Below are 27,414 nucleotides of genomic sequence, written 5' to 3'. Positions count from 1 at the left end.
TAATTTTCTAGATTTTGTGCATAAATAAACGATGAAAGTGACCTGACAGCCTTCAACAAAAAGGAGGATATTTATTAAGTCTGTGGCAGAATATGATTTGTAATTAACAGCTATGCAATAATATTTTCTGTAATGGCAGCTTTTGCATGATGTAATCAGTCAGTACAGCACCCTTTTCATGTAATTCAGGTAAATTATAATAAATAATACTTTCAATTTCTCAGGCAATTCTGAACACTCTTACATTGCTGATATTTTACAACTATGGAAAACTGTAAGACAACACCTTTCCTCACTGCAGAAAGAGAACAAAAATGCTGACACACATTTCCTCCACTGGTCCAGGAAAAGGATCTGTTTCCACAAATAACCCCACAGAGTGGCCTTCTGCTAACAAAGAAACACTCCTTCCCCTGGAGCTGATTGTCATGAAGTCACTTCACTTCCATGAAACATGGAAACATGAAACATAATTACCCAGAATTATTGTCCCAAACTATAAATATTTTTTTATTTTATAGTGAATATAATTTTCATATGACATGGCTACAGAAGTAAAAGATAAACATGAAGAAACACACAAACAAGTAGTTTCTATTACACAGTTAAAAATATGTCATCAATGAGTTTTAACTCTCCAGCATGTGACTGTTAGATATGGTGGAGCTGTACTGACTGTAAAAAAAGACAGAACTGTAGGCCATGTGATATAACACTGCACGTGATTAATGTAAATTATGTTGGCCTGAAACTTTTGTTCAAACATGATCTTTAATGAGTAGCTCATGACACAATATGACTGGAGAAGACAAGAGTGTTTGACTAAGAAAATATTTTACATTTAAAGCTAGGCTACTCGTCTCCAAAGCCCCATGAATTTATTTAGGTTTGGTTCTGTACTGAAGGTTAAAAAATGTAAAGGATGTAAACATTCATATTAACCTTAAATATTTAAGGTAAAAAAAACAAAAATACAAAAACAGAAGGTGATAAAAGGGAGATTTCCTCCCTTGTGTAGAACAGAGCAGTTCATTACAGTAGGCCTCTTCACCACCTTCAGGTGACAGGGTTTTTTTAACATCTGCTGTCTGTTAAGTCCAAATATCTCACACCCGAGTAAAATCAATTATTTTCTTCCACACTCTGCTGTTGTTTTTGAATTTTTTTTATTGTTTCAGATTCCAGTGCAGCTCTGTATGGGGACAGGAACACATTCACACTGCCAGTCCGTATTTCCTTCAGGTCAACTGCAGGCTTTTTGGAAGTCATCCTCATGGGCTTGTTGTGGTTTTAAGACTTCAGTAAATCTGGTGATTTAGGTCATTGAACCACGGATGTTTCCGTTTTTTCCAATTTTCCCCTCTGCCCATATGTCCCAGAAGACAGAGTTGATGTGGAGTGAGATTTACCAGTGAGTCATGATAAGTGCCCATGAGAGCAATGTCCAGCTACTCATCCATACAGGTTCTCATTCCTGAAGATGGTGGTCTCTGTGTCATGGTACCCATTTCCGTTCAGGTGCTCTGTGTGGCCGTCAATGCTGTAGCAGCGGTGAACCTCTGTTATGGATGAGGCGGTGTATGAGGCTGAGCGCAGTGCCTCTCGATGGGCCAGAGTGCTGCCAAACTGCATGCGATATTGATTCCAGTTCCTCCGCAACACACTCTGTACCTGAAACACACACATACACAGCAGTTAGAGAGATTAATAGAGAAAACGAAGACACCGGTGTAAAAATTAGATCACAATAAATCATGTCAAATCTTTTCCATTCTTTAACCTCACATGTGACCCATACCCTGAGCAATTCAATTCAGGGAAAAAACTATTTAAAAAAAAAATCTGCCACAAAATGGTTGCATAAGTGTGCACACCCTTAAAAAATACTTTGTTGAAGCATCTTTTTATGTTTTCCCCTGAATAGAGGGGAACGTTTTAATTTTTTACATTACAAAAATTTGGGATTTTAAAAGTAGTGTAAACGTTTAATATACACTGTATACCTTACCTCTCCATTGAAAAAGCAGAAAATTGTTGCTACAAGAAGACCCTGAAGACCAAAGAAAAAATGAGGAAAAATGAGGATTCAGATTGAATCAACAGACTCTGGTTGTTTCAGGGTGAATATGCGACTGTTTGGGTTTTTCTCATTTGCGACAAGGTCAAGGACATCAATCTGCCTGTCTAATACAGTCCTTGAGGCCCAGACAAAATGACACATTACAAAACCACATGGGTCTGCCACAGGTCTAAATTGGGACTCTTGCTCAGGTTCATTGGTTAAACATTCTAAAGTTCAGAACCTATGTGTCAAAGGTACTCATTAAAACTGTTTTTCTAGTTTTTCAGCTGTGAAGTATGCACAACAGTAAATATCTTCATCTTTGACCCATCCTTCCTACTGAGGAACACACTTTGTCACAAAACATACTATACAGCGAAAAAAAAGATAACTACTGAATATAAATTAAAATGAAAAAAAACCTGATAGTGCATGAGGATGACGATGATATAGTCATAGATCTCAGATGTAACACGACCCACAGGCTTGTATGGCACCAACACAAACTGGATACCCAGCAGTGGCACCAGGATGAGGGTGGCACGCACGGCTTTCATGTAGAGGCTGGACTCAGCTTGGTGGGTCACCCTCAGTTTGGTTATCAACACGCGCACAATGTTCAGCAGAAAAAACAGATTTACCTGCCAGATGAGAGGATGCATTAGTTTAAACTCAGTTTCATTGAAATGGAAATGCCTTGTTATTGGTTAAAAAATTATACCATATCCACAGCTAACATCTAGTGTAAGCCAAACCTGAAATTTTACTTTCAACTGTTTACATTTTGTTATTATGTCTTATTTCATGGTAACCTAATTGAGCTATTTTTCTTTTTAGACTGTCTGTAGTTAAGCAGTCACATCAATTCGGTGCTCAGTGATGGTGAGAACAGATTGCTGAAAGGTGTCACTGAAGTCTTACCAAGAGTGCAGCACCAATAGGACCATGAATGATGTAGAACAGAGTTGTTTGTGAGCTCAACCAACAACTGAAAAAAGTGGAGGAGTAATGTTTAGCTGTTATAAGTTTGAAATAATAACAATAACATAATAATAATGACAGAATTTACTGTTCGCTCGTATGGACTCATGTCCAAGTGGAGCTCTGAGGTATGAAAACTCACTTGTCATTGTAGTAGTAACTGCGTGCAATTGCATAAATAAGTGCAGGTATTAATGGAAACCCTGAGGCAAAAAAGAATAAATAAACACACAAAACATGCCAAACAACTGTACAATCCATTTCATCAACCTAATATACACAAGGCATTTACAAAAGCATGCCAAATCAGCAAGTAACTGGTTCATCACAACACTGTCATTACTCACCGCCTCACACTTACCCCACCCCAGCAGGTAGTACCAAAGGAGGTGCTGCTTCTCTGCAAACACAGCCACTACTATGAGCGTGTGAAGGTAGATCCCCTCACACAGCATCCAAAAGTAGTTACAACCCAGCAGGTAAAGATGGATGAACTGAGACACTTTACAGCTTAACTGTACACACACACACACACACACACACACATACACAGTGGTTAGAACTATAGGGGGATATTAGCAAATGTTCAACTGTGCTTGAAGTAATATGTTGGTATTAGTAGAGGAGATGGATGCTGCACTACAACTGGGCATGTGGCTTGACAAGAGGGAGTTTATATCCCTGCCCTGAATGTCCTAAACTAGGGAGGAAGAGATCTGTCAATCATGAATACAGGATACGCATTCCATACAAGGGTTAAAAGGGCTTTCACTGAACACAAAAATCTTGGGGAAGTGCTGGAGCAGTGGTGGCCTAGAGGGTAAGGATGCGGGTTGCCGGTTCAAATCCCCAAAGTGCTGAGGTGCCACTGAGCAAACTACCCTGTTGTGTGCTGTGCTGTGTTCACAATGACAATCACTTCCCATTCACTGTTAATTCATACAAGACCTCCACAACCATGCTCAAGGTGCTGAGACATAATTGTCAGCATTTAATATAATTTGGGATGAGCCAATCTACAATAGGCAAGCAGCTTGTTGAGATCAACCGTTGGCGCAATTATTAGAAAATGGAATCACAGACAATCTCCCTTGACCTGGGGCTGCAGGACCTGGTGAGGGTTTTTACATTCTGTCTCTCATAGATGAAATTTACCTATGATGAAAATTAAAGACCTTTACTTGGGACAACTTGCACTGCTTAAATATGATTAAATGTTTTAAATGACACAATATTTTGTGATGCTTTATAAGAAAAGAGAGAGAGAAATATTTGTCCCAGCCTCCAGGCAGAGTACTTCCTGGTTTTCTTACATGTGGTATAAAAATCTGTCCACTGCCTTCCCTACCCAGGTCATGTGTGTGTTTGTGTCTTATCTGTTGATTTGAGTGTTTAGTTTCACCTTTGTGTTATCCCTGTGCAAATTCTATTTAATTTCCTGTTCTGTTAACATCATTTGTCTTCATCTTTCCCTGCCTCACCTACATGAATTTCAAAGTAGCATTCTTACCGGGTTCTGCTGAATTAAATCCTCGTTTTTAGCCACTGCTGTGAGTAAAATGATGGAGATGACAGAGTTCAGGACAAAGGACACAAACAGGTTCTTGTGAAGTGTTATCCTTTGACAACTTAAGCTCCTGAACAGAGAAACATGAAGTGCATAAAAGTGTTGTTACGTTCATGCAAACTAAATGCTTAATACTTTATATGGGATGGTCATTAGATCTGACCTGCTGACTTACTTGAAATGGAAAAATATTCCCAGGGATATAAACAGAGAAATCAGCGATAAGCCATGACCAATCAGAGTCAGGTAGAAGAGATTCATTGCAGTCTGAAATAAAAAAAAAAAACCTTTACATTGCTCCATAAGGATGACACCACATGTTTCTCCCACACACAAAGCTACCATAATGTTTACATGTAACATGCTACTTGTAAGTATAGGGTTCAAAGCTAATTACAAAAATGACATAATTTGACTTTTGCTCACCTTCCTGCGCTCGTTTGTGTGGACTTGGCAGTTAGTGTAGTTGGTCCATGTTCTGTTACTGACTGGATTTCTAAACCACTGACCAGATTCAGTGCAAATCCTGGTGGCCATTTCTGTTTTAAACAGGAAATATGAGCCCATTTACAGCATTATACTTTGTTCACAGACTGTTCACACACGCAGGATGAAGGGTTCCTTTACCAGTGAGAAACAGGTCTGTCTTTACTGTGGTTTACTGTATCTGTGTCTATGTTTACTGGTGTGAGTGTTTCCGATGATTTACTGTGGTTATGGGTTCTGGGATTACTGTGGTCAGTTCAGGGTCTAATTGAGGTTCAGGGTCTAATTGACAGTGGGTTAAAGTGGTTAGCTGTGGGTTTACTGTGATATTATAGTGAATATTTACACTGGGCTCAATGTCTGGGCTTACTGTGGTTGGTTGGCAGCTCACCTGAAGGGTCAAAATCACCATAATAATCAGGACAGTGCTGTTCGGCAGTTGTGCCCGGCTCCACATCATCCCAGCAAAGCCAGCCATCCCAGGTGCGTTTACACATCGGGGTATCATACACTTCAGACATCAATATGAATAATCAATAAAAATAATGACAAGAATTACTTATCATGAACAGCTTGTACAGGTCAGTAAAATAGTTGACGTGTCTGTGCATGAAATATTTAACAATTATGATTAACCTTTTTACAATTAAATGAAGCACAAAGTATCTATTATAAATGCAACACATTCAGTCAAGACAGTGTGGCAATCTGTTGAACTGCAACAATTTATAATATATATATCATATTTTAAATAAATGAAAGTATTGATGAATTAAGAATTAATTTTGAGCCGGAACACACAGTAGTGTGATAGGGGTTCAAATTCAGTACCCGCCTTTGTGTGTGTGGAAATTTGTTGTACCTTTGTTGGTGTGTGTGTTTCCTTGGAATTCCATTATTTCCTCCAAATGTGTGTGTGTGTGTGTGTGTGTGTGTGTGTGTGTGTGTGTGTGTGTGTGTGTGTGTGTGTGTGTGTGTGAGTGTGCCCGTGGGAGTCCCACCCTTTGTCCTGTTACCCAGGATGCGCTACTCTTATGAAACAAATGTATATTACTATATACTACAATTTCTATTGCAATATATTGGTAAATATATTTCAAGTTATGATATATTTCAATATATAATCACATATATATAATAATTAAATTAAATATAATTAAATAGTATAACAATGTATTTATTCAATATATGAAAATGGCAATAATTGCAGTATTTTAATACTGGTTGAGGAGGTGTTGATGAAGTAATTTCTGCGAATGCCTGCACACTTCAATTGGCCGCTCTTGTCCTCGTTCCACCTCTCTCCTTGTTTGAATTATACACACACTAAAACGGTGCATCCTGGGAAAGGCCACACCATGGCTGAATTTCGGAAAGATACTACAGTATTAGGGGATCACAAAGACTTATATAAAAGCAAAGAAAGGTCATAATAGGGCATTTTTAAGGAGTGGTTTCCATCTGGCCACTCTACCATACAGGCCTGACTGGTGGATTGCTGCAGAGAAGGTTCTCCTCTGAGCATTGGGTTCTTGGTCACCTCCCTGACTAAAGTCCTCCTCTCCAGATCACTTAATTTAGGCAGCCGGCCAGCTCTAGAAAGAGTCCTGGTGTTTTTGAACTTCTTCCACTTACGGATGATGGAGGACACTGCTCATTGGGACCTTCAAAGCATCTGAAATTATTCTGTAACCTTCCCCAGATTTGTGTCTCAAGCCAATCCTAGCCTCAGAGGCCTACAGAAAATTCCTTTGACTTTATGCTTGGTTTGTGTTCTGAGATATATATAGACAGGTGTGTGCCTTCCCAAATCATGTCCAGCCACTTTGTTCACATTGTCTTTATTGGGTGTTGTGTGTAGAATTATGAGAGAAAATGTATTTAATCAATTTTGGAATAAAGCTAAATATAACAAAATGTGGAAAAAGTAATAAACTGTGAATACTTTCCGGATGTATATGCAGAATATCCTCACTGCATGATCTCAGAGACCTTGGGGCTTTGTGATAATGTATGAAGTCAGAGATGCAGGGTGGGCCCACATAGGGCTTTATAAACCATTAACAACACCTTTAACTGGATCTTATAATTGACTGCTAATCAATATAATGAGGCTAAAACTGGCCTGATGTGCTCCCGTTCTAGACTTTCTGGAGGCATAATATCTGGGAAAGGGGAGATACAATAATCCAGCCTCGATGTAATAAAAGCATGAATAACTGGATTTGGTGGAGCCAAATATAATAACCTTAATATTATCCTTTTTTAGGTATTTTTATTTCCCATCCAAGCTTTTATCTCCTCAAGACACCTTGGGTCTGGGGGAATCGCTGGATTTAAGTGGGAGGTACAATTGTGAATCATCAGTTAAAAATGATAAGAATGCAAAAGAATGTGGTGCCTGTGTGTGTGTGTGTGCAAAAGTGGCTACTGTCCTGTAATAGGCTTTATAAAAATAAGACCTTTTAGTCTTTGACTGTAAATAGTTTAGAATTGATTATGATTAATTGATTATCTTGCCACACATGCTTTCCAGCCAACTTCTGCATGCCTTGAACAGGCTGGATTTTCTTATTCACAGTTCACTAATAAGTGCTTTCCATGTAGTGATTTAAACATAATGAGTGATGAAGTCCTGTTCGTCCCACAGTGTGTGTCTGCTCTGAACCAGACTCATTGGGTTCTTCCTTAGTCAATTCTGCACCTTTTATTGCAAGGTTTATGGACATTGATACAGTAGTTTTGCTTAATTGTGCTTCACACTCTCATTAAAAATGAAACAATAGAGATAATCCAAACCAACCTCTTTGTTTCAGAAGTGTGTCTCTCATGATCCTCTGATAGCACTCAAACTGCGCTGTCACTATCTTGTTTCGGGTGTGAGTGTAACTGTCAGGCTGTTCCTGCTCCTGTTCCTCCATCTGGTTCTCCATAGTTTGAGCAGCAATCTGATCGGAAGAACAAAGAATGGACAGTCGAGCACACATTTCAACAGCAGATGAGTCCAAGAGAAGGGGTTTAAAGTTATATATGCATACTCTACTACTTAGTAATATGCATTAGTTAACTTCTAAGTTTATTACATATATTTTAAATGTGGGTAGTAATGGGTAAAATTTGGAACCTTGGGGGCCACAGGTAGCAAAGAAAGCAGAAAGATCCAGCAGCAAGTCATCGTCTGAAACAAAGATTCTGAAAAGAGAACATAAATATGTTACTCTGTTACATCATCCCTGGAACAATTAGTTTTGCTGTTCTGTAACAGGACAGGGAACTGGGTATAATGGTCTGTACATCCCACTAAGCAGGTCTCTTAAATGGCAAAACCATTCAAACATACATACTGTTCACTTGGCAACCATCAACTGTTTATATGTGTATTTTATTTCTGTTTATTCCTCACTCAGTCACTCTCACATTTCTCCTACCCTGTATGCTCAGACAATATCTTATTTGGGTTCAAAACCTCTGCCCTGAGGTTTGTAGAAAAAAACTAAATGGTTCTATAATGTGTTACTACTTCAGAAAACTTCCAAATTGGGATAGAAGATGCACCACTCTCATCAAACTAAGGTGTACCAGGATTGTGAAGATCAATTTTTGGTAGATCTTGCAGGATAAAAGAAATGATATCTTCACTAACTTTGTTGCTCGGCATAAAGCTCAAATTCGTCAACTGAAGCACACAGCGGGGGATACATGTGACCTTATGGCCCAAAGTTCTGGACAACAGCATGACCTGCAGCACAGCTTGAAGCTGGAGTTGCAGAAACTCCAGTTTTAGGGGATTATCTAAAAATGGACCGACATGAACAAAACACCAATCAGCACGTCACAAAAACGGTGATCTTTTCCAATTCCACTTCAACACCTCTGGTCAACTTAAAAGTCCAGAGGATATGTTATTTTATGTTTATTCTACCCGTCAGGCTATGCAGATCTTCAAGATGAGACCCAACCCTACAGATGCCATGATCGCATTTTTCGGTATTCTCCTGTCACAGTAGAAGGAACAGCCTTTAAGATGTTTAACTACTAAAGAACCTGAGAAGCACTCTGTTTGACACAAGGCAGTAGGAAACACATGCACCCAGTTGGTTTAGGATATTTATCTATGTAACTTCTTTTGCACTTGAAGGCTTTATAAGACATGTAGATGAAGCTGAAGAGGATGCAATGGGCACTGTGTCTATAGTATATGCATTCATATATGCACAAAGCACAGTATTTCAATCATGGTGTATTCAGGTGAAGTTGTGGAAGTGCCTCCAATCTATTCCACAGCATTTCTGACATATGTGTGGCCTTGCTGGTGTTTCCCTTTAAAATCAAGACATCTCCCCACCGCCAACGCCTGTGGACGCGATGTCATGTGACTCTTTTGTTTCAAGCCTTAAACCATTTCCTGCTGCTTTGCCCAAACCTGAGTGGGACACATATGTGAAGAGTTTCCATTTGGGCATTGTCCTTTAAAGCTGAAACTGAATGTTTCCAAGAATTCAGGACATACAATGAAAGCAGGATGTGACCATTTTTAAAGAACACATAAGGGCACATACTTTGCATACTTTATCTTTAGCATACTTCTGGGATCCATTTTTATTATTTGGAAATGATGTACATGATGCAGCTGTTTGTCCTGCCATGAAAAATTTGATCCAGCTTATATGTTCTTTTTCAACTATAAATAACAGTGTATATATATTTAATGGTCAAAAATATCTAAAATCCAATAAAATCCACAGGTGATATTGGGAAATAGACATTTTGGAACGTTTGTTTAGGTGTGAAGATCCCACAGCTTCATTGATGGTAGTTAAGGAAACATTTTAATAGGAAAAAATTCTTGATTTTGCTGTTTTCCAAAAGCTGCAGACCCTAGTCTTTATGCTGAGACCGGCGCTAAGATGTACTGAGAAAAGAACAGTCTGTTCAAACATGCATCGTCCAGGCCAGAATGGTTTGGCATTAGGTGGAGGGCCTGGTCTGATGGAAAAGCAGAAACAGGAAAACAGCATGCCCTTCCTGTGGAGACCAAGGTGGGGCCTGTGGGTCACAGGGTTCCCAGTATGCCCCATTCCCAGTGGAGATCAGGAAACCAGTGTCAGTGCCATCCTCTATCTTCTTATGTTAGTCACCATGTTTATAGAACTCAACACACACAGCAGGGTCATAAGGTAACAGATCCTACATTTTCATCATTGTTCTGTAAAAAAAGTACAGGGTTTCACCATGTAGGAAGGGTGTTTCGTTAACATCTTAACAGCTATACAAAAACTACTAACACATACAATTCTGTATATTTAACACATTCATTTAATTAGTTTATAAAGAATAGTATTCTGCATTGACTTGGGGAAATGATAATGTAATTGCTTAAAAGACACGTTTGGTGGCATTTTGTATTAAGCACAAGCAATTTTGGTGTTCATCAAATAGCGTTCCCACAACGCCAAGGTGAAAGCAGCAAACAGCCAATCAAGTGTTTTTTTCGGAAGCCATAAAGGACGTTTATAGCTTTATGGAAACACTGCATAAGTGATACATTCACCATTCAAGCTCTACTTTAGATGTGTGGGGATAAAGTACTTCCACACGTTGCTGGTGCAATAAATAAGTTTGGGTGATTATAAACCTTCATTAAACATTTACAGTCAATCAAAGTCACTAGTGTGTAACTGTATGAACTGTCAAATGCTCCAAAAGTAAAAAAGATAAAACACCAGTTCTACACAGTCCAAAATTCTTCTTTAACATCTTCTTAAAGAATCGCTGACATTTACAGCGTTCGCAATAGCAGTGTTCGATGAAAAGAAGTAACAGAACAATACTTTTTCCCAACTGCAAAGTTGGCCTCAGCACGGGCATTACTCCGACACAGGCGAGGTAAAGCTGAAAGAAGATCCCCAGATCTTACCTACGAAGCGCTCCAGAGGAACCTTTTCGAGTACTCACGGCGCTCGCGCTGTCTGACTGTCTGTCTGTGTGTCTGTGTGCGTGTGTTTGCGCGTGGTCGGGGAGGAGGGGTTTGGGGTGCTACCTCTTCTTCACTCACGCCCGCGGTGACACGCTAATGGCGATTCTGCCGCCAAATGCAGTAACAGCGGTTCTGAAATGAAATTTGGGAGAGCCGTTCAAAAATAAAATTAATTCACAAATAATTATGGTGTTTTAAAAGCAACTTCTAATTGAACTTCATCCTACTGAACAACTGAAATTATCTAAATCAATTTACACAACTTCACGTCATTTTACTTGTGAGACTAACAGCAAGCGCCCTCTCGTGTTCACACCTCGCACTAAACATACTAAATTACGGGCAGGCTTACGATTCTTCTTCTTAGCCAATATATGTTATTCTATTACTTGCCATTATTATAATTTCAAAAGTGAAAGTCAAGTGATTGTCATTGTGAAACACAGCACACAACGACGTGTCCTTTGGTTTTAACCCATCACATGTTCTCTCATCTCCCATAGCGCAGAAGTAATATTTCTGACTCTCGTTTCCCAATAGATCCAGTCTTCTGAGACAGCATTCCAGTGACAAAATAAATACAAATAGATAAATACATCAATAATTAAATACAAAATGAAACAAAATGTTTCATTATTTAAAATGTATAAATTTCATATGAAATGGATTATAAAAACTAGAAATAAAATCAGTCCCAAATAGCATACATTGAAAGATTGTGACACATAATGGCCTCAATTTGTGAATGAACTTTCCAGAGCTGGGAGGCTGGACAAACAAGGGACCATAAAAATATTCCTTCCACAAAACTCTTTAATAAGTATGAAAATCTGAGTTTAAACTTACTGTTGTAGCACCACTGTTAAAATAAAATACATAAATGCATTCAACATAAATAATCAAACTAAAACACAAAAACAAATGTACAGTGACTATATACTTCTGTGGTTTTCCTTTTATTTTACTGTATGAGTCATGAACTACACAATGTTTTAGCACTGTGTCAACACATGACGTCATGACCATTATCAGCAGAACGTCACCAGAAACCCAAAGAACAATGCAGGTCCAGGGTCATTTTAGGAGAAACACACAGGGCCTATATCCATCCCAAACTCCTTATCCAGCCCACCAATGTCCACAACAGCCACATCCATAACAGGCAGGACTGCCGGTTCTTGTGTCCTGTACTCAAACACAGTCTTTCCCCAGTCCCTGCCTGTGGCCTGTAAAACAAGGTTTAGAGAAGCTTTATTTAATATCACTCATAAAATGTAATGTAAATATGCATATACAGTTCTAGTGAGGGTAAAACAAAATGGTGACATACGGAACAACCATCTTCAGTGACTGTGTATTTAAGCCGTTTGGCATCATAGGCACGGATTTCAACACCATCAGCGCCCTTGAAAATGAGGGCCTTCTTCAGGGTCCCAGTGGCCTCATCCCTGTAGGCCACACTGTTCCTGCAGTGGTAAGTGATTTTTTGTGAAGCCTCCTTAGACAGCAGACGAATGAAGGTCATTTGCACAGACACTGAGTTCCTTGTTTCACTGTTGCCATAGGTTAACTGAAACAACAACAAATCAGAAAAGACAATAAGAGCCACAAAGGAAAATCTGTAACTAGTCCTCATGTACTGATACATTGTTCTGACCCGAGTTCCTCCATTCATGCTGGCACCAAACCACACTGGTTTGCTGTTGTTGGAACGAGACATCCACCAGCTCTTCCGTGGGATGCTGGAGGGAGCCGCAGCTATGCAGGTCTCGCCTGTGTCCATGTTGCAATAGACTTTAATAGCATCCTTCAGACTGCCCTGATTAGGATCTATCCAGTATTCACCTGGAACAGGCAAGAAAGTGAGCGCTCGGTAGAAGTTAACTTCAGGTTAACTTATGCTAACCCAGACTTGCAAATTTTTATGCACATCACTATAGTCGATAGATGAACAATCTTCTTACAGGAAAAGATATTAAACATGAGTTACACTGCCTCTGCATGACACAGTTATAACTAACTGAATCCAGTATTAATGCAGTGCTACAGATACATTCAGAAGAAGGAAGTGCTCGTTTGGTGTGTTTGGCGTCAGCTGGTGTTACTTACAAGGATTTCCTGAATTTCCTCTGAATTAAGAATAACCTAAATTCAACAAAATTGAACAAAAATTGGCTCCCTCACTAATCCCCTGGGCAGTTTGTGAAATGTACAGTTTGTCGAACACCATCAGTAGTGAAAATTTTACCTGCAGAAAGTGTAGGAGAATAGCTGAAATGACGGAGAAAATAACCGAGCTAGAAGAACGAATCCGAAATTTATATTTAATTATCGATTCAGAAGATTTAATAGACTCTTTTCTAGTCCCGGACGCGCACCAGCCCAGTTAGTCTCTACCTCGGCGCCGGTACCAGTAGTGCCCTCCGGACAGCAGCCTCATTTAACTGGAAGAGGAGGTGGCATCGCAGTAATTTATAATGATAACCTCGGTATTACTCATAAACCCGGACATGGATTTAACTCTTTTGAGATTCTATATACCAACATAACCCATGTAGTCTCACAAAATAAAAATCATAAGTTCAATCCATTGATTATTATTTATAGACCCCCTGGACCTTACTCCGAGTTTCTTGGTGAATTACAGACTGTTTCTAACCTGGTTGTATCTGTGGATAAAGACCTAATTGTCGACGACTTTAACATCCACTGTGACAAATTAGAAGACTCGCTAAGAACCACATTCCTTACTATACTAGACTCAGTTGTAGTTAAACAAAATCTAATAAATTATAAAAATAAAAATATAATAATATAATCATGAAGGTGGTCACACCCTCGATCTTGTACTGACCTTCGGTTTAAATATAGAAGACATAGTTATTCTTCCGCAATCTGAAATAATCTCAGATCATTTCCTTATTGCTTTTAAAATATGTCTTAGACAGAATAAACTCAACTCCCCTTGTTATAGAGACAAACCGATAATTACATCAAGTACAGTTCAGAGGTTTATTAATATCCTACCAGATTTATCAATGCTGATAAACTCACAGACAGACCCCGCTGAACTCGACCAAGCAACCAAATATCTAGAATTAACACTGCGTAGTACGTTAGATAATGTCGCTCCCCTTAAAAAGAATATAGTTCGAGCATAAAATGTAATTCCTTGGTATAATGATCACACGCACTCGCTTAAGAAAACTGCATGGAAATTAGAACATAAATGGTGTCAAAGTAAATTGAACGTATTCCGAATAGCATGGAAGGCAAGCCTCCTTAACTATAGGAAGGCTTTTAGCACGGCTCGATCAACGTATCTGTCCTCGTTAATAGACAAGAACAAAAATAATCCCAGATTCCTTTTTAACACTATAGCCAAGATAACCAGGAATAAGACAGAAACGGATACTACCACTCAATATCATCACAGTAGTGACGATTTTATGAATTTCTTTAATACTAAAATATTTACAAATAGAGATAAGATTAAAAGCTCAACAAACATCTCTCTCGATATTAATACGGAAAATAATATTCAAATAGCAGACCACAGATTAGAACGCTTAAACCCTCTTAAAGAGCATGAATTCATTAAACTAATCTCGTCGTCAAATAAATGTACGATTTGGATTCGCTTCCTACAAGTTTCCTTAAACAAGAAGCACCCGATGTCCTATCCTTAAAATGATTAACTAGTCGCTGAGCACTGGCCACGTACCAAGTTCGTTCAAGGTAGGAGTCATCATACCCCTGATCGCAGTCAGCTTTTAAATTATAGACCGATATCCAACCTTCCATTTATATACTTTTTTTAAAAAAAGTCCAGCAGCCCAGCAGCTGAGCGCATACATAGACAGCAACAATATCCATGAAGAAGATCAATCTGGATTCAGACCTCATCATAGCACTGAGACAGCGCTGGTTAAAGTGGTTAATGACCTGCTGTTGGCCTCTGATCAGGGACGCATCTCGCTGCTTGTCCTACTTGATCTGAGCGCAGTTTGACACTATTGATCACGCTATTCTCCTTGCGAGGTTAGAGATTGATGTTGGGATTAAGGGAACAGCCCTTGTATGGTTCAGATCATATCTGACTGATCGGTATCAGTTTGTGGACATCAACGATGACTCGTCTTCAAATGACTCCTGTTCCACAAGGTTTAGTCCTGGGTCCGCTACTATTTTCCTTATACATGTTACCTTTAGGTTACGTTATTCACAGACACGGTATTAGCTTTCATTGCTACGCTGATGACACACAGTTGTATCTATCAGCAATGCCAAATGAGAGGCAGCAGCTAAAACATAACAGAGAATTGTCTGAAGGACATTAGACAGTGAATGCTCACCAACTTTCTTCTGTTAAACCCTGATAACATAAACACCCATATAGTCCATAATCAAGAGTATGTCTCAATGGGCTTTGACAAGCCCTATAGTTGACATCCCCACACTTGACCCTTCTGCACACAAGGAAAAACTCCACACAAAAAAACTCTAGGAGAGAGAAAAAAAAGAAAGGAAGAAACCTTTGGAAGGAGTGATACAGAGAGGGACCCCCTTCCAGGGTAGAGTGAGCCTGCAAGTGGTGTTAGTGCAGGGTTTGTGATTGTTTGTCCAATAAGAGAAAAAGGCCTACAGTTTTAAAGGTGGAGAAGTCCAAGTGTAGTCTAGTGTCATGGTGTACATTACGTGTCCATTATAATGCTACTGGTCCATTTGAAGATCCCTGAAGCTTTAGTTGTTATGGGGAATAAAAAGATTGTATTCAATCCTAATGAACCAAATGCCTTAAATGTAAAAATGTAAATGTAAATGGTGGTGGTGGCTGTGGTGACCCTCTAGTTCGTTTCATGCCAAGTCGTCATTTAGCAGTTGTCAGGAACCAGGATTTATTTGCTGGTCTCTTCACTGGAGCCTGCCGGTAGTCTGTGCGCTTGATTCAGTGTCTCGGAGAAAACAAACAGAAGCAGCGGCAGACGGTGGCATTGTACGACTAATACTGAAATATGTGGTTATAGTGGTATATTGGTACTACAGTGGCCCGGTACCCTAACTCGGACAGCCTAACTGGGGTGAATTTAACACTGTGTGTGTCTAACATTTATTTTACCTTAGAAATATAGTAAAAATAAGAAACATCATTTCAATGCACAATGCTTAAAAGTTGGTCCATGTCTTTATTACATGACGGTTAGATTACTGCAACACACTACTGTCTAGATGCTCTAGTAGGTGCATGAGTAAACTCCAGCTAGTACAGAATGCTGCAACCAGAGTTCTAACTAGAACTAGGAAATTTGACCACATCACCCCAGTCTTACAATCACGGCACTGGCTACCCATCAAATTTAGGATTGACTACAAAATCCTACTTTTGACCTATAAAGCTCTAAATGGTCTCACCCCGCAGTACCTGAGTGAAATTTGAGTTATTTACGACCAGCTACGCCCCCTGCGATCAAGAGGTGCGGGGTCACTACTGGTACCCAAAGTACAGAAAGTACTTTAAGCTGGGAGCAGATCCTTCTCATATAGAGCTCCACAGTTGTGGAACAGCTTGCCAGTCAGTGTCCGGGACTCAGACACAGTCTCACTGTTTAAATCTAAACTGAAAACAAATCTGTTTTCTCTGGCCTTCTGTTAAAGTCCCAGACACAGTGTCAATTATTAAGTCCACTTTATCACACCGTCACCCTGTTAAGCACAGACAGTGTTAAATTAACCTTAGTTAGGCTGCCCTAGTTATGGTACCAGGTCACTGTTGCACAAATATACCATATTTCAGTATCAGTCGTACAATGCCACCGTCTGACGCTGCATCTGTTTGTTTTCTCCGAGATACTGAATCAAGCACACAGACTACTGGCAGACTCCAGGGAAGAGACCAGCAGATAAATCCTGGTTCCTGACAACTGCTAAACAAGGACTTAGCATGAATTGAACCAGAGGGTCACCACAGCCACCACCACTGTAACAACTAAAGCTTTTCAAATGGACTATTAGCATCATAATGGACACATATTTTTCTCTTATTGGCCAATCACAAACCCTGCACTGACACCACTTGCAGGCTCACTGACACCACTTGCAGTCCCTCTCTTTATCACTCCTTCCCAAGGTTTCTTCCTTTTTTTTCTCTCTCCTAGAGTTTTTTTTGTGTAGTTTTTCCTTGTGTGCAGAAGGGTCAAGTGTGGGGGGTGTCAACTGTAGGGCCTGTCAAAGCCCATTGAGACATACTGTATGTGAATTTGGGCTATATAAGAAATAAATGTTGTTATTAATGCAGATGATGGGATGATACGGCAGTTCACTTTAGTTCTGTGAAGAGGACATGGCAACTCACCACTATTCTTGAGTGGATAGCATTGTTTGAGGTCATCACAGCTATGGGCAGGGTGTTCCCGACTGCCATCAGGACTGCGCATGCTGACAATCACATTGCCCAGATGTTTTATGGATGCATGGACACCGCTGTCCACAAACTTCACCCCAGACTGATTATTGGGCTGAGCCTCATCTTGATTAAACTCTGGTAGTGGAGGTGGGGCTCCTTCAGACTCCACATCAGCCTCGCCTTCATAGTCTAAAAGTCCACCAAAGAGGTCCTCCGCTGCTGCTGTGGTAGGGCCTGGAGGGCCAGGAGGACCTGGGGGGCCAGAATCACCTTGAGGGCCCTGGAAAAAATATATTGTTGTAATGCTTTAGAATTACCCATAAAACCTGACTCTTCTGTCTGAGAAGAATATCACAGTTATTAAGAAGCACATGAATAACCATGCAATAGTAACCATGCAACTTCTGTAACATGGTTTGCTGGAATAAAATTGTGTTGTGGACTTCATAAAGATTCTTTGTTATGTTATACAGTTATGGCAATCAGCACAGTGATAAACACATTAATGCAAAGGACCCTTACTGCTCACCTCAGGTCCAGTATCACCATATTCACCACGTGGTCCTGGTGGCCCAATTCCTCCAGGGATTCCTGTCTCTCCTTCCTTCCCCGGTGGTCCGACTGGACCAGGAAGACCCTGAAGATTGCAGACATTGTTTAGATTTTATCACAATTTTCATAGTGTTTGTCTCATGACTACATACCCTCTGGCCACTGGGTCCTATGATTCCTGGAGGTCCAGAATTTCCAGAGGCTCCCTTAGAAAGAAAACAAAAATATATATAGTTTTGTTACATCTTAGAACATATTGAACAGGTATTGAAGTTGTGTGCTTTAACCATTTGACATCCCGGAGAAAAAACATATCTAATATAGATTAAATTTAAGACTATTTTGTGAATCTCATGACTGCAAGTAAAAAAAAAAAATAATTAACTCACATTAGCTCCAGGAAGTCCCTGGAGTCCGGTGAATCCTCTGTGACCTTTCTGTCCTCTTTCTCCAGTATCTCCTTTGTCACCCTTGTCTCCCATTGGTCCTTGAGGCCCCTGGGATTAACAAATAGCCTTGATTCCATAGTTCTATATATCAATTGTAAACTGTCAGCTATTACTCCCTGTACTTTGACTGCAAATAGAAGGTGGTTATTTTAGATTAACCAGTCTAACACTGCTGACATGTCTACAGTACACTGGACAAAAAATTGATTGCTCTAGGTCATTCAAAAGGAACATACTTTCTTTCCTCGAATTCCTGCTGGACCTGCAAGCCCTCGGAGTCCTTGTGATCCCTGAAAAAAAATAGTTCCCATAACACATGTATATCCTGCAATTAATAATATAATATGAATTTATTGTAAGAGGAGACATGGACATAAAGACTGGTGGCAAGTGCAAAGTTGGGGGACTTACACTGTTTATTAACATCAGGTGGCACAACTCTGGACAAGTTACAGTTAGACATTTTCTCCTGTCATGACATTGAACTGCTGGTGGTGAATCTTTGACCATATTACATGCACATGAAATTCTAACATGATGTTGCTGGTGTGTGTCACCCCCAAATGTACATGCCAAGACAGCATGTGATGTCATCAACTCCACCATAATTTCTGGAGTCTCGACCCTGTCTGTTTTTTAATCAGTTTGTGCATTGCTCCTCCAGGAAGAAAAGGACAATCGACTTCCTGTATGCAAATATGAAGGATGCACACAATGCCACCCCATGAAAGTGAAGTGATTGCGTAATCAGAAGGTTGCCGGTTCGAATCCCGATCCACCAAGGTGCCACTGAGCAAAGCACTGTCCCCACACTCTGCGTCCCAGGGCGTCTGTCATGGCTGCCCACTGCTCACTAAGGATGATGGGTTAAATGCAGAGGACACATTTCACTGTGTGCACTGTGTGCTGTGCTGTTGTGTATCACAATGACAATCATTTCACCTTCACCTAGTGACATTGAAAGTGAAGTGATTGTTAATGTGAAACACTGCAGCACAGCACACGGTGCCCACAACAAAATGTGTCCTCTGCTTTCAGTGGGCAGTCATGAAAGGCACCCAGGGAGCAGTGTGTGGTGACAGTGCTTTGCTCAGTGGCACCTCAGTGGCACCTTGGCAGAACATAAACTGTTTGTTTAAGTTAGCCCATTTAAAAGCAACCATGCAAGATGGCTGCCACCACTGCTGCACTAGAATCAGCTGCCTTTAAATATCAGAACCAAATTGTCTAAGGGAATAGAAGAGATAGTCCCACTCTACCCAATCAAATGCCTTCTCTGCATCGAGTGACATCAGAAGCATCAGATGGAGGGACTATAAAGAATGTTAAATAGCAGTCTTAAATTAAAATGTGAGTGCCGATTCTTAATAAAGCCAGTCTGATCACTTGATATAATGGAAGGCAAAACCTTTTTCACTTGTTGGGCAGTCATTTTAGACAGTATTTTAACATCCACATTCAGTAAAGAAATTAGTCGAAAGTGGGATTTGTCCATATAATTGAATCTCGCATAGTTAGATGCAGAGAACCCACCTTTTGAAACTCATCAAATACACATAAAAGGATTGCCTTTTTCCTTGATTAATCTCTTGAAAAAAAGCCATCGAGGCCAGGGCATTTTCCAGTTTGCAATAGCTGTATCGAATCCATATCTTTGGTTAAGGGGCTATCCAAATCTATCCTTGTTTCATCATTAACCTTCGGAATGTCCAGTTTCTCAAAAAAATTATCTAACATGCAGTACATTCCCAAAGATTCTGAAGTATACAATTTAGAGTAGAGCTTGAGTTAACAGGAGCGCAAAGTTAATTTCAATGTGATCTGTATGGATAATGCCAGAATCATCATTAATCTCAGATATAGTTTGATTAACCCTTCTTTTTCCCGGTTTTCTCCCCATTTTCATTTGAGATTTAGTCTTGTTAATAATGTATTCAAAGTGCCATGTGGAGAATAAATTGAATTCTGTTTGTTATTTAGCGACTGACTGATCATGGGAAAGTTTTGCGTCCAACTTGTTAATTTCGTGTGCCAACTGCTGGAGACATACTGTGTGGACCTTCCTGAGGTGTGCATTGTGTGATATAATTTGACCTCTTAAATAGGCCTTCCTTGATTCCCACAATTCTAAAAGGGACATATCAGATGTCTGGTTGACTTTCAGAAATAAAAGAATTTCTCCAGAAAGAAATCAGGTCATGGGGTGAGATGTAGGAATATGTGTAATCATTGTCAGGGGTGCATGAAATGACTACGGTCTGATAGTTACACACATTAACTAGAGGACTGAGTTTACTACCAATTAAAAAGTAATCTATATGTGAATATGTCATATGAACGGGGAAAAGAATCCATGTCGAAGGACTATTTGGGGCAGTGGTGGCCTAGAGAGCAGGGAAACAGACCCAAAAATCGAAATGTTGCCGGGGAACACCAAAGTGCCACAGAGGTACCACTGAGCAAAGCACCGCCCCCTTATTTTGCTCCCCAGGCGTCTGTCTTGGCTGCCCTCTACTCAATTCATTGTGTCCACTGTGTGCTGTGCTTAAACAATGACAATCACATCACTTCAACTTTCATACGAATGAATACCCTCTAGATTTAGGATTTCTGAACCACCAGGACGACCCAGGCAGGCAGCACCGCGTGGAGAGCTGCCCGGCGTGCGCAAAAGCCATCTTATAATAGTGTGCATAATACTGCGCGTAATAGTGCCAAACAATTCTGCAAAATGTTCAAGTACAGCATGAGTGCGAGGCATAATTTTATAATAATTTTTATAATAAATGTCTTGGTATTATTCACTGATAAGGCTTGTAACCTCATTATTTTGTAAACTTAGTGTTTGTTTTTTGCAATTGTTAGCCAATTATTGGATTTTTTGGGGGATTTAAGTTTTTCAACCAAACAGTTCAGCACTGACACCTTAGATGGTTCTTGTTGCATGCCTTTGTTAAATGCCCATGTGTTTTGAGTTCTGGCAATAGCCACACACCTGCGGGTTTGTTTATGTTGATCCCCTTTATCCCCCGTTTTTGGCCACCACGCTGTTGTTTATTTATATTTATTCATTGTTTGTTAATAAAACACCTTTCCCAGCATGTCCCGCCTCTGCGCTTCCCTCCCTGTCTTGTGTTTTAAAATTATATCTGGTGGCAAGGTTTAAAGTGCATTTTGTCAGTCACATCAAGTTTAAAATATCTGATTTGTATTGAAGGATCTTTAGTATTTTGAAATTATTTGTGGAAGAATAATATTGACAGTAAATGCCAAAAAAGTATATTTTTAATTTTTGAGAATTGTTGTATATATTTTTTTGTCCTAATCAGGAAGAGGGTCAAGAGGGTTTTTTTCCTTGTGCAATGCAACTTTTTTTTTTAACTAAGTGATGGAATATGTTGGTGACCATAACAGTAAATACTTTTCAATGGCATATTTTATGTTTGTCTAATACAGTTTTATAAATAAAGAAATGGTTAAATAATCTGTGATTGCTACATTCACGTAGTTGTAAAAAGCATGACAATAAATTAAGTAATCCAAAGTATTCAGAATACGTTACTGACATGTATTCTGTAATCTGTAGTGGAATCCATTTTAAAAGTAACCTTCCCAACACTGCATATATAAATATATATATATATGTGTGTGTGTGTGTGTGTGTGTGTGTGTGTGTGTGTATATATATAAAACACTGCGTCACTTGCGATGGAGCTGCCACCTCCAGACAGATGATAAGACAAAAGCAAAAATAAAAAGACAGAACAATTACAGTGCTGAGCTGAAGACGGGAGAGGAGTTTGGTTATTTCATTTGCAATATGACTCCTAGGTACAGATTGTGAATATTGTAAATGTATGTTTGTCTGCTGGCGTAGACAAGTGTCTACGTGGTTCTGTTCTTTTTTGTATATTGGCTAAGATTACTGGAGTATTAAGTAGTTTACCCACCACAATACCAAATCAGCCATTGCAATCTGCCTTTACTGTTGAAGCAATAAATGGAATGCATTTATTAATAAAAGCATTCCACCATTGCTGCACTGTAATGAGCTGCCTTTAACCAAGTTTTTCTAATGTGCTTCTTTCATGCACAACAAGACAGAAATGAAGAGTGCTTCATGAATTTTTGATTGCATGAAAAAATACATGCACAGTTGCTCAAATACACTGGCTAGGTCAACTTCTGCTGTACATTATTACTTTCCCCAATAGGTAATTATATTAACTGATTCGGCTGCCTGACCTGATCTCCTCGTTGTCCTGGATCTCCAGATGTTCCAACTGGACCCTGAGTGCCAGGAGAGCCTTGAGGACCTGCTAGTCCCTCAGGTCCAGGGTCACCTCTATCACCCTAAAATCAAGCAATACATGCAAGTTTAAGTGACGCCAATTTCTCAAATGCATGGTAAGACCAACAACTAATCGCACTCAAATTCCTGTAAAAGACACAAATGCAGTTGGGCATACTTGAACTCACCCGAACACCAAGCATGCCGTCCTTGCCCAATGGTCCATCAGAACCTGCAAGACCCTATAAGAGCAAGTAAACAATGGGAATAAGCACAAACATTTACTTTGTATTGAACTATTACCATATGTTCTGTTACATGTTCTGTTCGCACATTCTCAGGGTGTTGTAAAGATTACCATAATAAACAATGCAATTTATGAACAATGGGAAGAGAAACTGAAATGAACATTGCAATTAGTTTTATTCAGATTATTTTCCAGCAATACCTCTGCCCCCGGCTGTCCTGCAGGGCCTCTCAACCCGGGCAAACCTAAGGAACCTGAAGGACCTTTAGCTCCTGGTGTTCCTAATGTTCCTGGCTTGCCTGGAGCTCCCTGAAAAACCATAAAATTCTTTCAGACACATCCACACTAGATTTACATCCAGAGCATCTTAAAATCAGTAGTTACAGGGACAGTCCCTCTGAAGACACTCAGGGTTAAGTGTCTTGCTCAGGGACACAATGGTAGTAAGTAGGGTTTGAACTGGTAACTTTGTGGTCCTCTGATATGTTACCCACTAGGTTACTACCACTCCTACATGCAAAACACACACACAAACACACATTTTATTCTATTTACACACATTCCCCTTGGAATTGGACTATTTAGACCATCAAATGCTACAGTTCTGCCAGGTCACGTGGGGGTGGGGTATGACCATTCAGTCTCTGCTTCAACTGGTCTCACACAAATGAGGTTCAGGTCAGGGAACATTGTCCTCTATCCTATTTCATATATTTATATATTGCTTACATATAAAATATATTATTATAGAATATATCAACATATATTACTACGTATAATATATGAATACACACAAAACACACTATTCACAATAGGTTAGGACAATTGTTATTGTTTCCTATTTGCTTAATGAAATAAGTAAAAATTCCCTTTGATATTACTAATATGAGAAGAAACACCATTTTCATTAGTTTAATATTTATTACCCCAAAAATTTAGACAATAACAGGGACAATGTCAGTAGCGGGTGTTTCCACCATGTTGACCTCAGTATATCGCTCACCTCACCTTCTCCATTTACATTTACGTTTTACAGCATTTATCAGTTGCCCTTAACCAGAGCAACTTACAATCAGTAGCTACAGGGACAGTCCCCCTGGAGCAATTTAGGGTTAAGTGTCTTGATCAGGGACACAATGGTAGTAAGTGGGATTTGAACCTGGGTTTTCTGATTCAAAGGAGAGTTTGCAGTGTGTGGGGACACTGCAGTCAATGCTTTGCTCAAAAAATATCATGTGATATTGTTGACAAATAAAAATGAGTCTAAATGTGGTGTACAAAGTGAAAACATACTAAAATGTGGACTATAACCCACTAGGCAACTACCACTAGTAGGGTACTTCTCCAGCAACACTGACCATCATCATTTCAGTGCAAGGGGACCCGACACCCAACGGTAGAACACTCTTGCCTTTTCCAGGTCACATGGTCTTGTGCCCACTGCAAATGTTCACACCGGTGTCTTGGTGTCAGTGCAGTCACCGGAGTCACCTGCAACAGTCATCTGGCATTCAAGCCAAAGCAGTGGAGTCAGTTGTTAATGGTTTCTCTAGAAACAGGCCAGCAGATGTGTGGCAGTTGCATAATGATGTACATAGGTCCTTAGGTACTGGTCATCATGGCGGTCATGGGGCAGTGGTGGCCTAGCAGTTTAGGAAGTGGCCCCGTAATCAGAAGGTTGTTCGAATCCCGATCCGCCAAGACCCCACTGAGGGGTCCGTCCCCACACACTGCTCTCTGGGCGCCTGACAATCACTTCACACTTCACTCGTGGGGCTCCACTCCTGGGTCTGTAATGAACTCTGTCAGAAGTTCTGACAGTTGTGATGCAAGTCTGCTTATGACACTTTGAGACACACCAAGTTCACGAGCAACAGCCTGCCACCAATCCGAAGGTATGCCATGGTTAGGTGATGCTGCTTGTCCATTATTTCATGTTGTGTGTTCATGGCTGTTTGAATGATGAACTTGGAATGACTTACTGCCAATAACAGCTTTTAACACCTACAGAATAATGAAATTGTTGTCTCTTGGTATTGGCCCCAATATAAGGCACACCTGTATACAATGAGACCATTACATGGAAAACAAAAATATGAGGTGTGTATCACCCCATTACAATTGCCTCCCTATCCCAAACACCGTATGTATGACATCCACTAAGTCTCTCACAATATCCATAACTTGTCACAATATCCCTAATTGTGAGTAGTGTATATTATGAAATATATTAAGAAATATATTTTTGTTACGTATGGACGGGGAGCAGTGTGTGGGGACAATGCTTTGCTCAGTGTCAAAGCATTGTCTATCACTATAAAAAAAATATATCATTGTCACACGGTGAGTTCTGTGACGCATTTGCAGACATGCTAGGGGCTGGGGAGGAGGATCGGGGATGTTTTGTCTGTGGGGGAGAGACTGGCGGGGAATGGGGACGTGGAGGAAGCAGTGGACGCGCCGCAGCGCGGCGGGAAGTGGAGTCGGGATCTGTGGGGGTTACCGGGGCTGAAGAGAATAGGAAGACGGCGGGTTTCAGGATTGTCTGGGAACATGGGCGGGACGGGAGGACGTCTTGGGAGGCAGGAAGGCAGGGGAACATGGATTTCGTTGTAGTTCGAAGGATCAAGCTCAGAGTTGGGGGCAGGCGAAGGTCGTTATTCATGGGTCAATAGATCTAGGTCGTGATTTAAGGAAGCGAGTGTCTCAAATGAATAATCTCACACAAAGAGCGCGCAGCGTCTCCTCAGGGTCACCCGACTTTTATACTCGACGATGCACGCTTCTGTTTCCTCTTCCGGGTTGTGGTCTTCCTGGCTGGTCTGGCACTCTCTGGTGGGCTGGATGCGTGTTGGCCATGACAATCATGTGATATTGTATTGTTGACAAATAAAAATGAGTTTAAATGTGGTGTACAAATTAAAACATACTAAAATGTGGATGAAAACAAGACAATATGTTATTCCCTCTTGTTAAATCACGTTTTTATGATTTCTCCCATCTGGTCGCCTATATGATGTAATTTCCTCAATCCCTGAATAGACAGTGCATTCTTGAGTTTATAAAGTAATGAAATTCTAATAAGATAACCTTGTCTTAATTGTGAAATGAGTTAAACTAAAAAAGGTCATATGTACTTTGACTATATGAATGTGGACAGGACAAAGGCTTATAAAAGTGACTGGCATGTTGTTAAGCAAAGTTTAAACATGCTTTTTCTTCAGCATCAGAGTCTTGCATGGTGAGCATGGATACAGGAATTACTTCTTTTTTGAAAAGTTTAACTGCTGAAATCTTTCTAAAGCACTGACCCCTTGTTGAGACAACTCTTGGTCAACTCTTCTGATAATACTTTTCAGTCCTCTGTTTGAAATTTGTGGGGGCAGTGGTGACCTAGCAGGTTGGACCCGTAATCGTAAGGTTATGGGTTTGAATCCCAAACTGCCAAAGTGCCACTGTGCAAAGCAGCTTTCCCACACCCTGCTCCCTGTGCACCTTTTATGGCTGCCCACTGCCTATGGCTGCTCGTACACCTTCACACAAAGCAATCATAATTGCTTTGCTTTGCATTACTTCAATATACACATGGAAAATAATGATGATTCTCTTAGAACTGTGTTCAATTCTGGAGTCTGTCAGAATTGAACAAAATATTGTTGGACCTACTCACTGCAATAACCACATTCTAGATTTGAAACTCAGCAACAATATGTCAAGATCCTACCAATGAACAGTAGTATGTCTGATCACATGTTAGATTGACACAACAGATAAAGATAAACTGAACAATCACACCATTCACCACTGCTGAGTTCTTAGAGCTTAGTATAGTAAGTAAGGTACCATTGAAATCAACTCATTCAGAGCTGGACCACATAACTGAGCTATTTGATTACACACTTCGCAAAAGCTTGGATCAAGTGGTATCAACCCAGAGAAAGAGAATTATGACAAAAAAACAAGCTCCCTGGTACAATGATAACATAACTCAAGCTCACCACATGAAAGCTGGAGTGAAAATGACAGAAATACAATATAAAAACAGCCTGGAATGAGAGCCATCATCAATACAGAAAAGCAATGGAGTCAGCTAAAACAGAATATCTATCAAGACAAATTCTAAGCAACACCAAAATTTCACCTACTTTTAGATTCAGCCTGATCACCCAATTACAATTACAGGCAATCTCAGCATCACTGAAAAGCTTGACCTGCACATTAAACAGTATACCAACAAAGCTATTCAAGAAGATTGTTGGTACCATATGCGACCTGGCTCTATATCCATACACCACTTAAACAAACCTATCATTTATGGGGAAAATTCTAGAAAAGGCCATAGCAAAACAGCTAATTTCCTGGGAAATCCCAGCATACTCATGCATTCCAGTCAGGTTTT

At 40.0% G+C, this 27,414-nt stretch overlaps 2 protein-coding genes across 2 annotated transcripts in view; both read right to left on the bottom strand.

Moving 5' to 3' along the window:
• Positions 1 to 483: 483 nt before the first annotated feature.
• On the bottom strand, positions 484 to 11,350 carry calcrlb (calcitonin receptor-like b). The gene is made up of 13 exons (XM_028953759.1): positions 11,014 to 11,350; positions 8,221 to 8,288; positions 7,900 to 8,044; positions 5,488 to 5,607; positions 5,037 to 5,149; positions 4,786 to 4,877; positions 4,554 to 4,680; positions 3,405 to 3,558; positions 3,186 to 3,246; positions 2,984 to 3,050; positions 2,485 to 2,703; positions 2,009 to 2,050; positions 484 to 1,671 (listed from the first exon to the last, which is right to left on the bottom strand). Exons 2-13 carry the CDS (start codon positions 8,269 to 8,271, stop codon positions 1,453 to 1,455), a joined length of 1,410 nt encoding a protein of 469 aa, XP_028809592.1. The 5' UTR covers positions 8,272 to 8,288; positions 11,014 to 11,350; the 3' UTR covers positions 484 to 1,452.
• A 516-nt stretch (positions 11,351 to 11,866) lies between these two features.
• col5a2b (collagen, type V, alpha 2b) overlaps positions 11,867 to 27,414 on the bottom strand; it is a 51,286-nt gene continuing 35,738 nt past the window's right edge. Inside the window, exons 44-54 of the mRNA XM_028953758.1 lie at positions 23,217 to 23,324; positions 22,957 to 23,010; positions 22,723 to 22,830; positions 18,714 to 18,767; positions 18,418 to 18,525; positions 18,181 to 18,234; positions 18,006 to 18,113; positions 17,426 to 17,756; positions 12,731 to 12,918; positions 12,404 to 12,643; positions 11,867 to 12,299 (exon numbers count right to left, since the gene is read on the bottom strand). Of these exons, the coding sequence (XP_028809591.1) occupies positions 12,153 to 12,299; positions 12,404 to 12,643; positions 12,731 to 12,918; positions 17,426 to 17,756; positions 18,006 to 18,113; positions 18,181 to 18,234; positions 18,418 to 18,525; positions 18,714 to 18,767; positions 22,723 to 22,830; positions 22,957 to 23,010; positions 23,217 to 23,324 (1,500 nt within the window). The 3' untranslated portion in view covers positions 11,867 to 12,152. The remainder of the gene's footprint in view (positions 12,300 to 12,403; positions 12,644 to 12,730; positions 12,919 to 17,425; positions 17,757 to 18,005; positions 18,114 to 18,180; positions 18,235 to 18,417; positions 18,526 to 18,713; positions 18,768 to 22,722; positions 22,831 to 22,956; positions 23,011 to 23,216; positions 23,325 to 27,414) is intronic.

This window comes from Denticeps clupeoides, chromosome 15, assembly GCF_900700375.1.
Source record: "Denticeps clupeoides chromosome 15, fDenClu1.1, whole genome shotgun sequence".
NCBI classification, from domain to species: Eukaryota; Metazoa; Chordata; class Actinopteri; order Clupeiformes; family Denticipitidae; genus Denticeps; species Denticeps clupeoides.
Note: the sequence above shows the minus strand (reverse complement) of the source record. Positions and strands in the feature narration are given on the sequence as shown.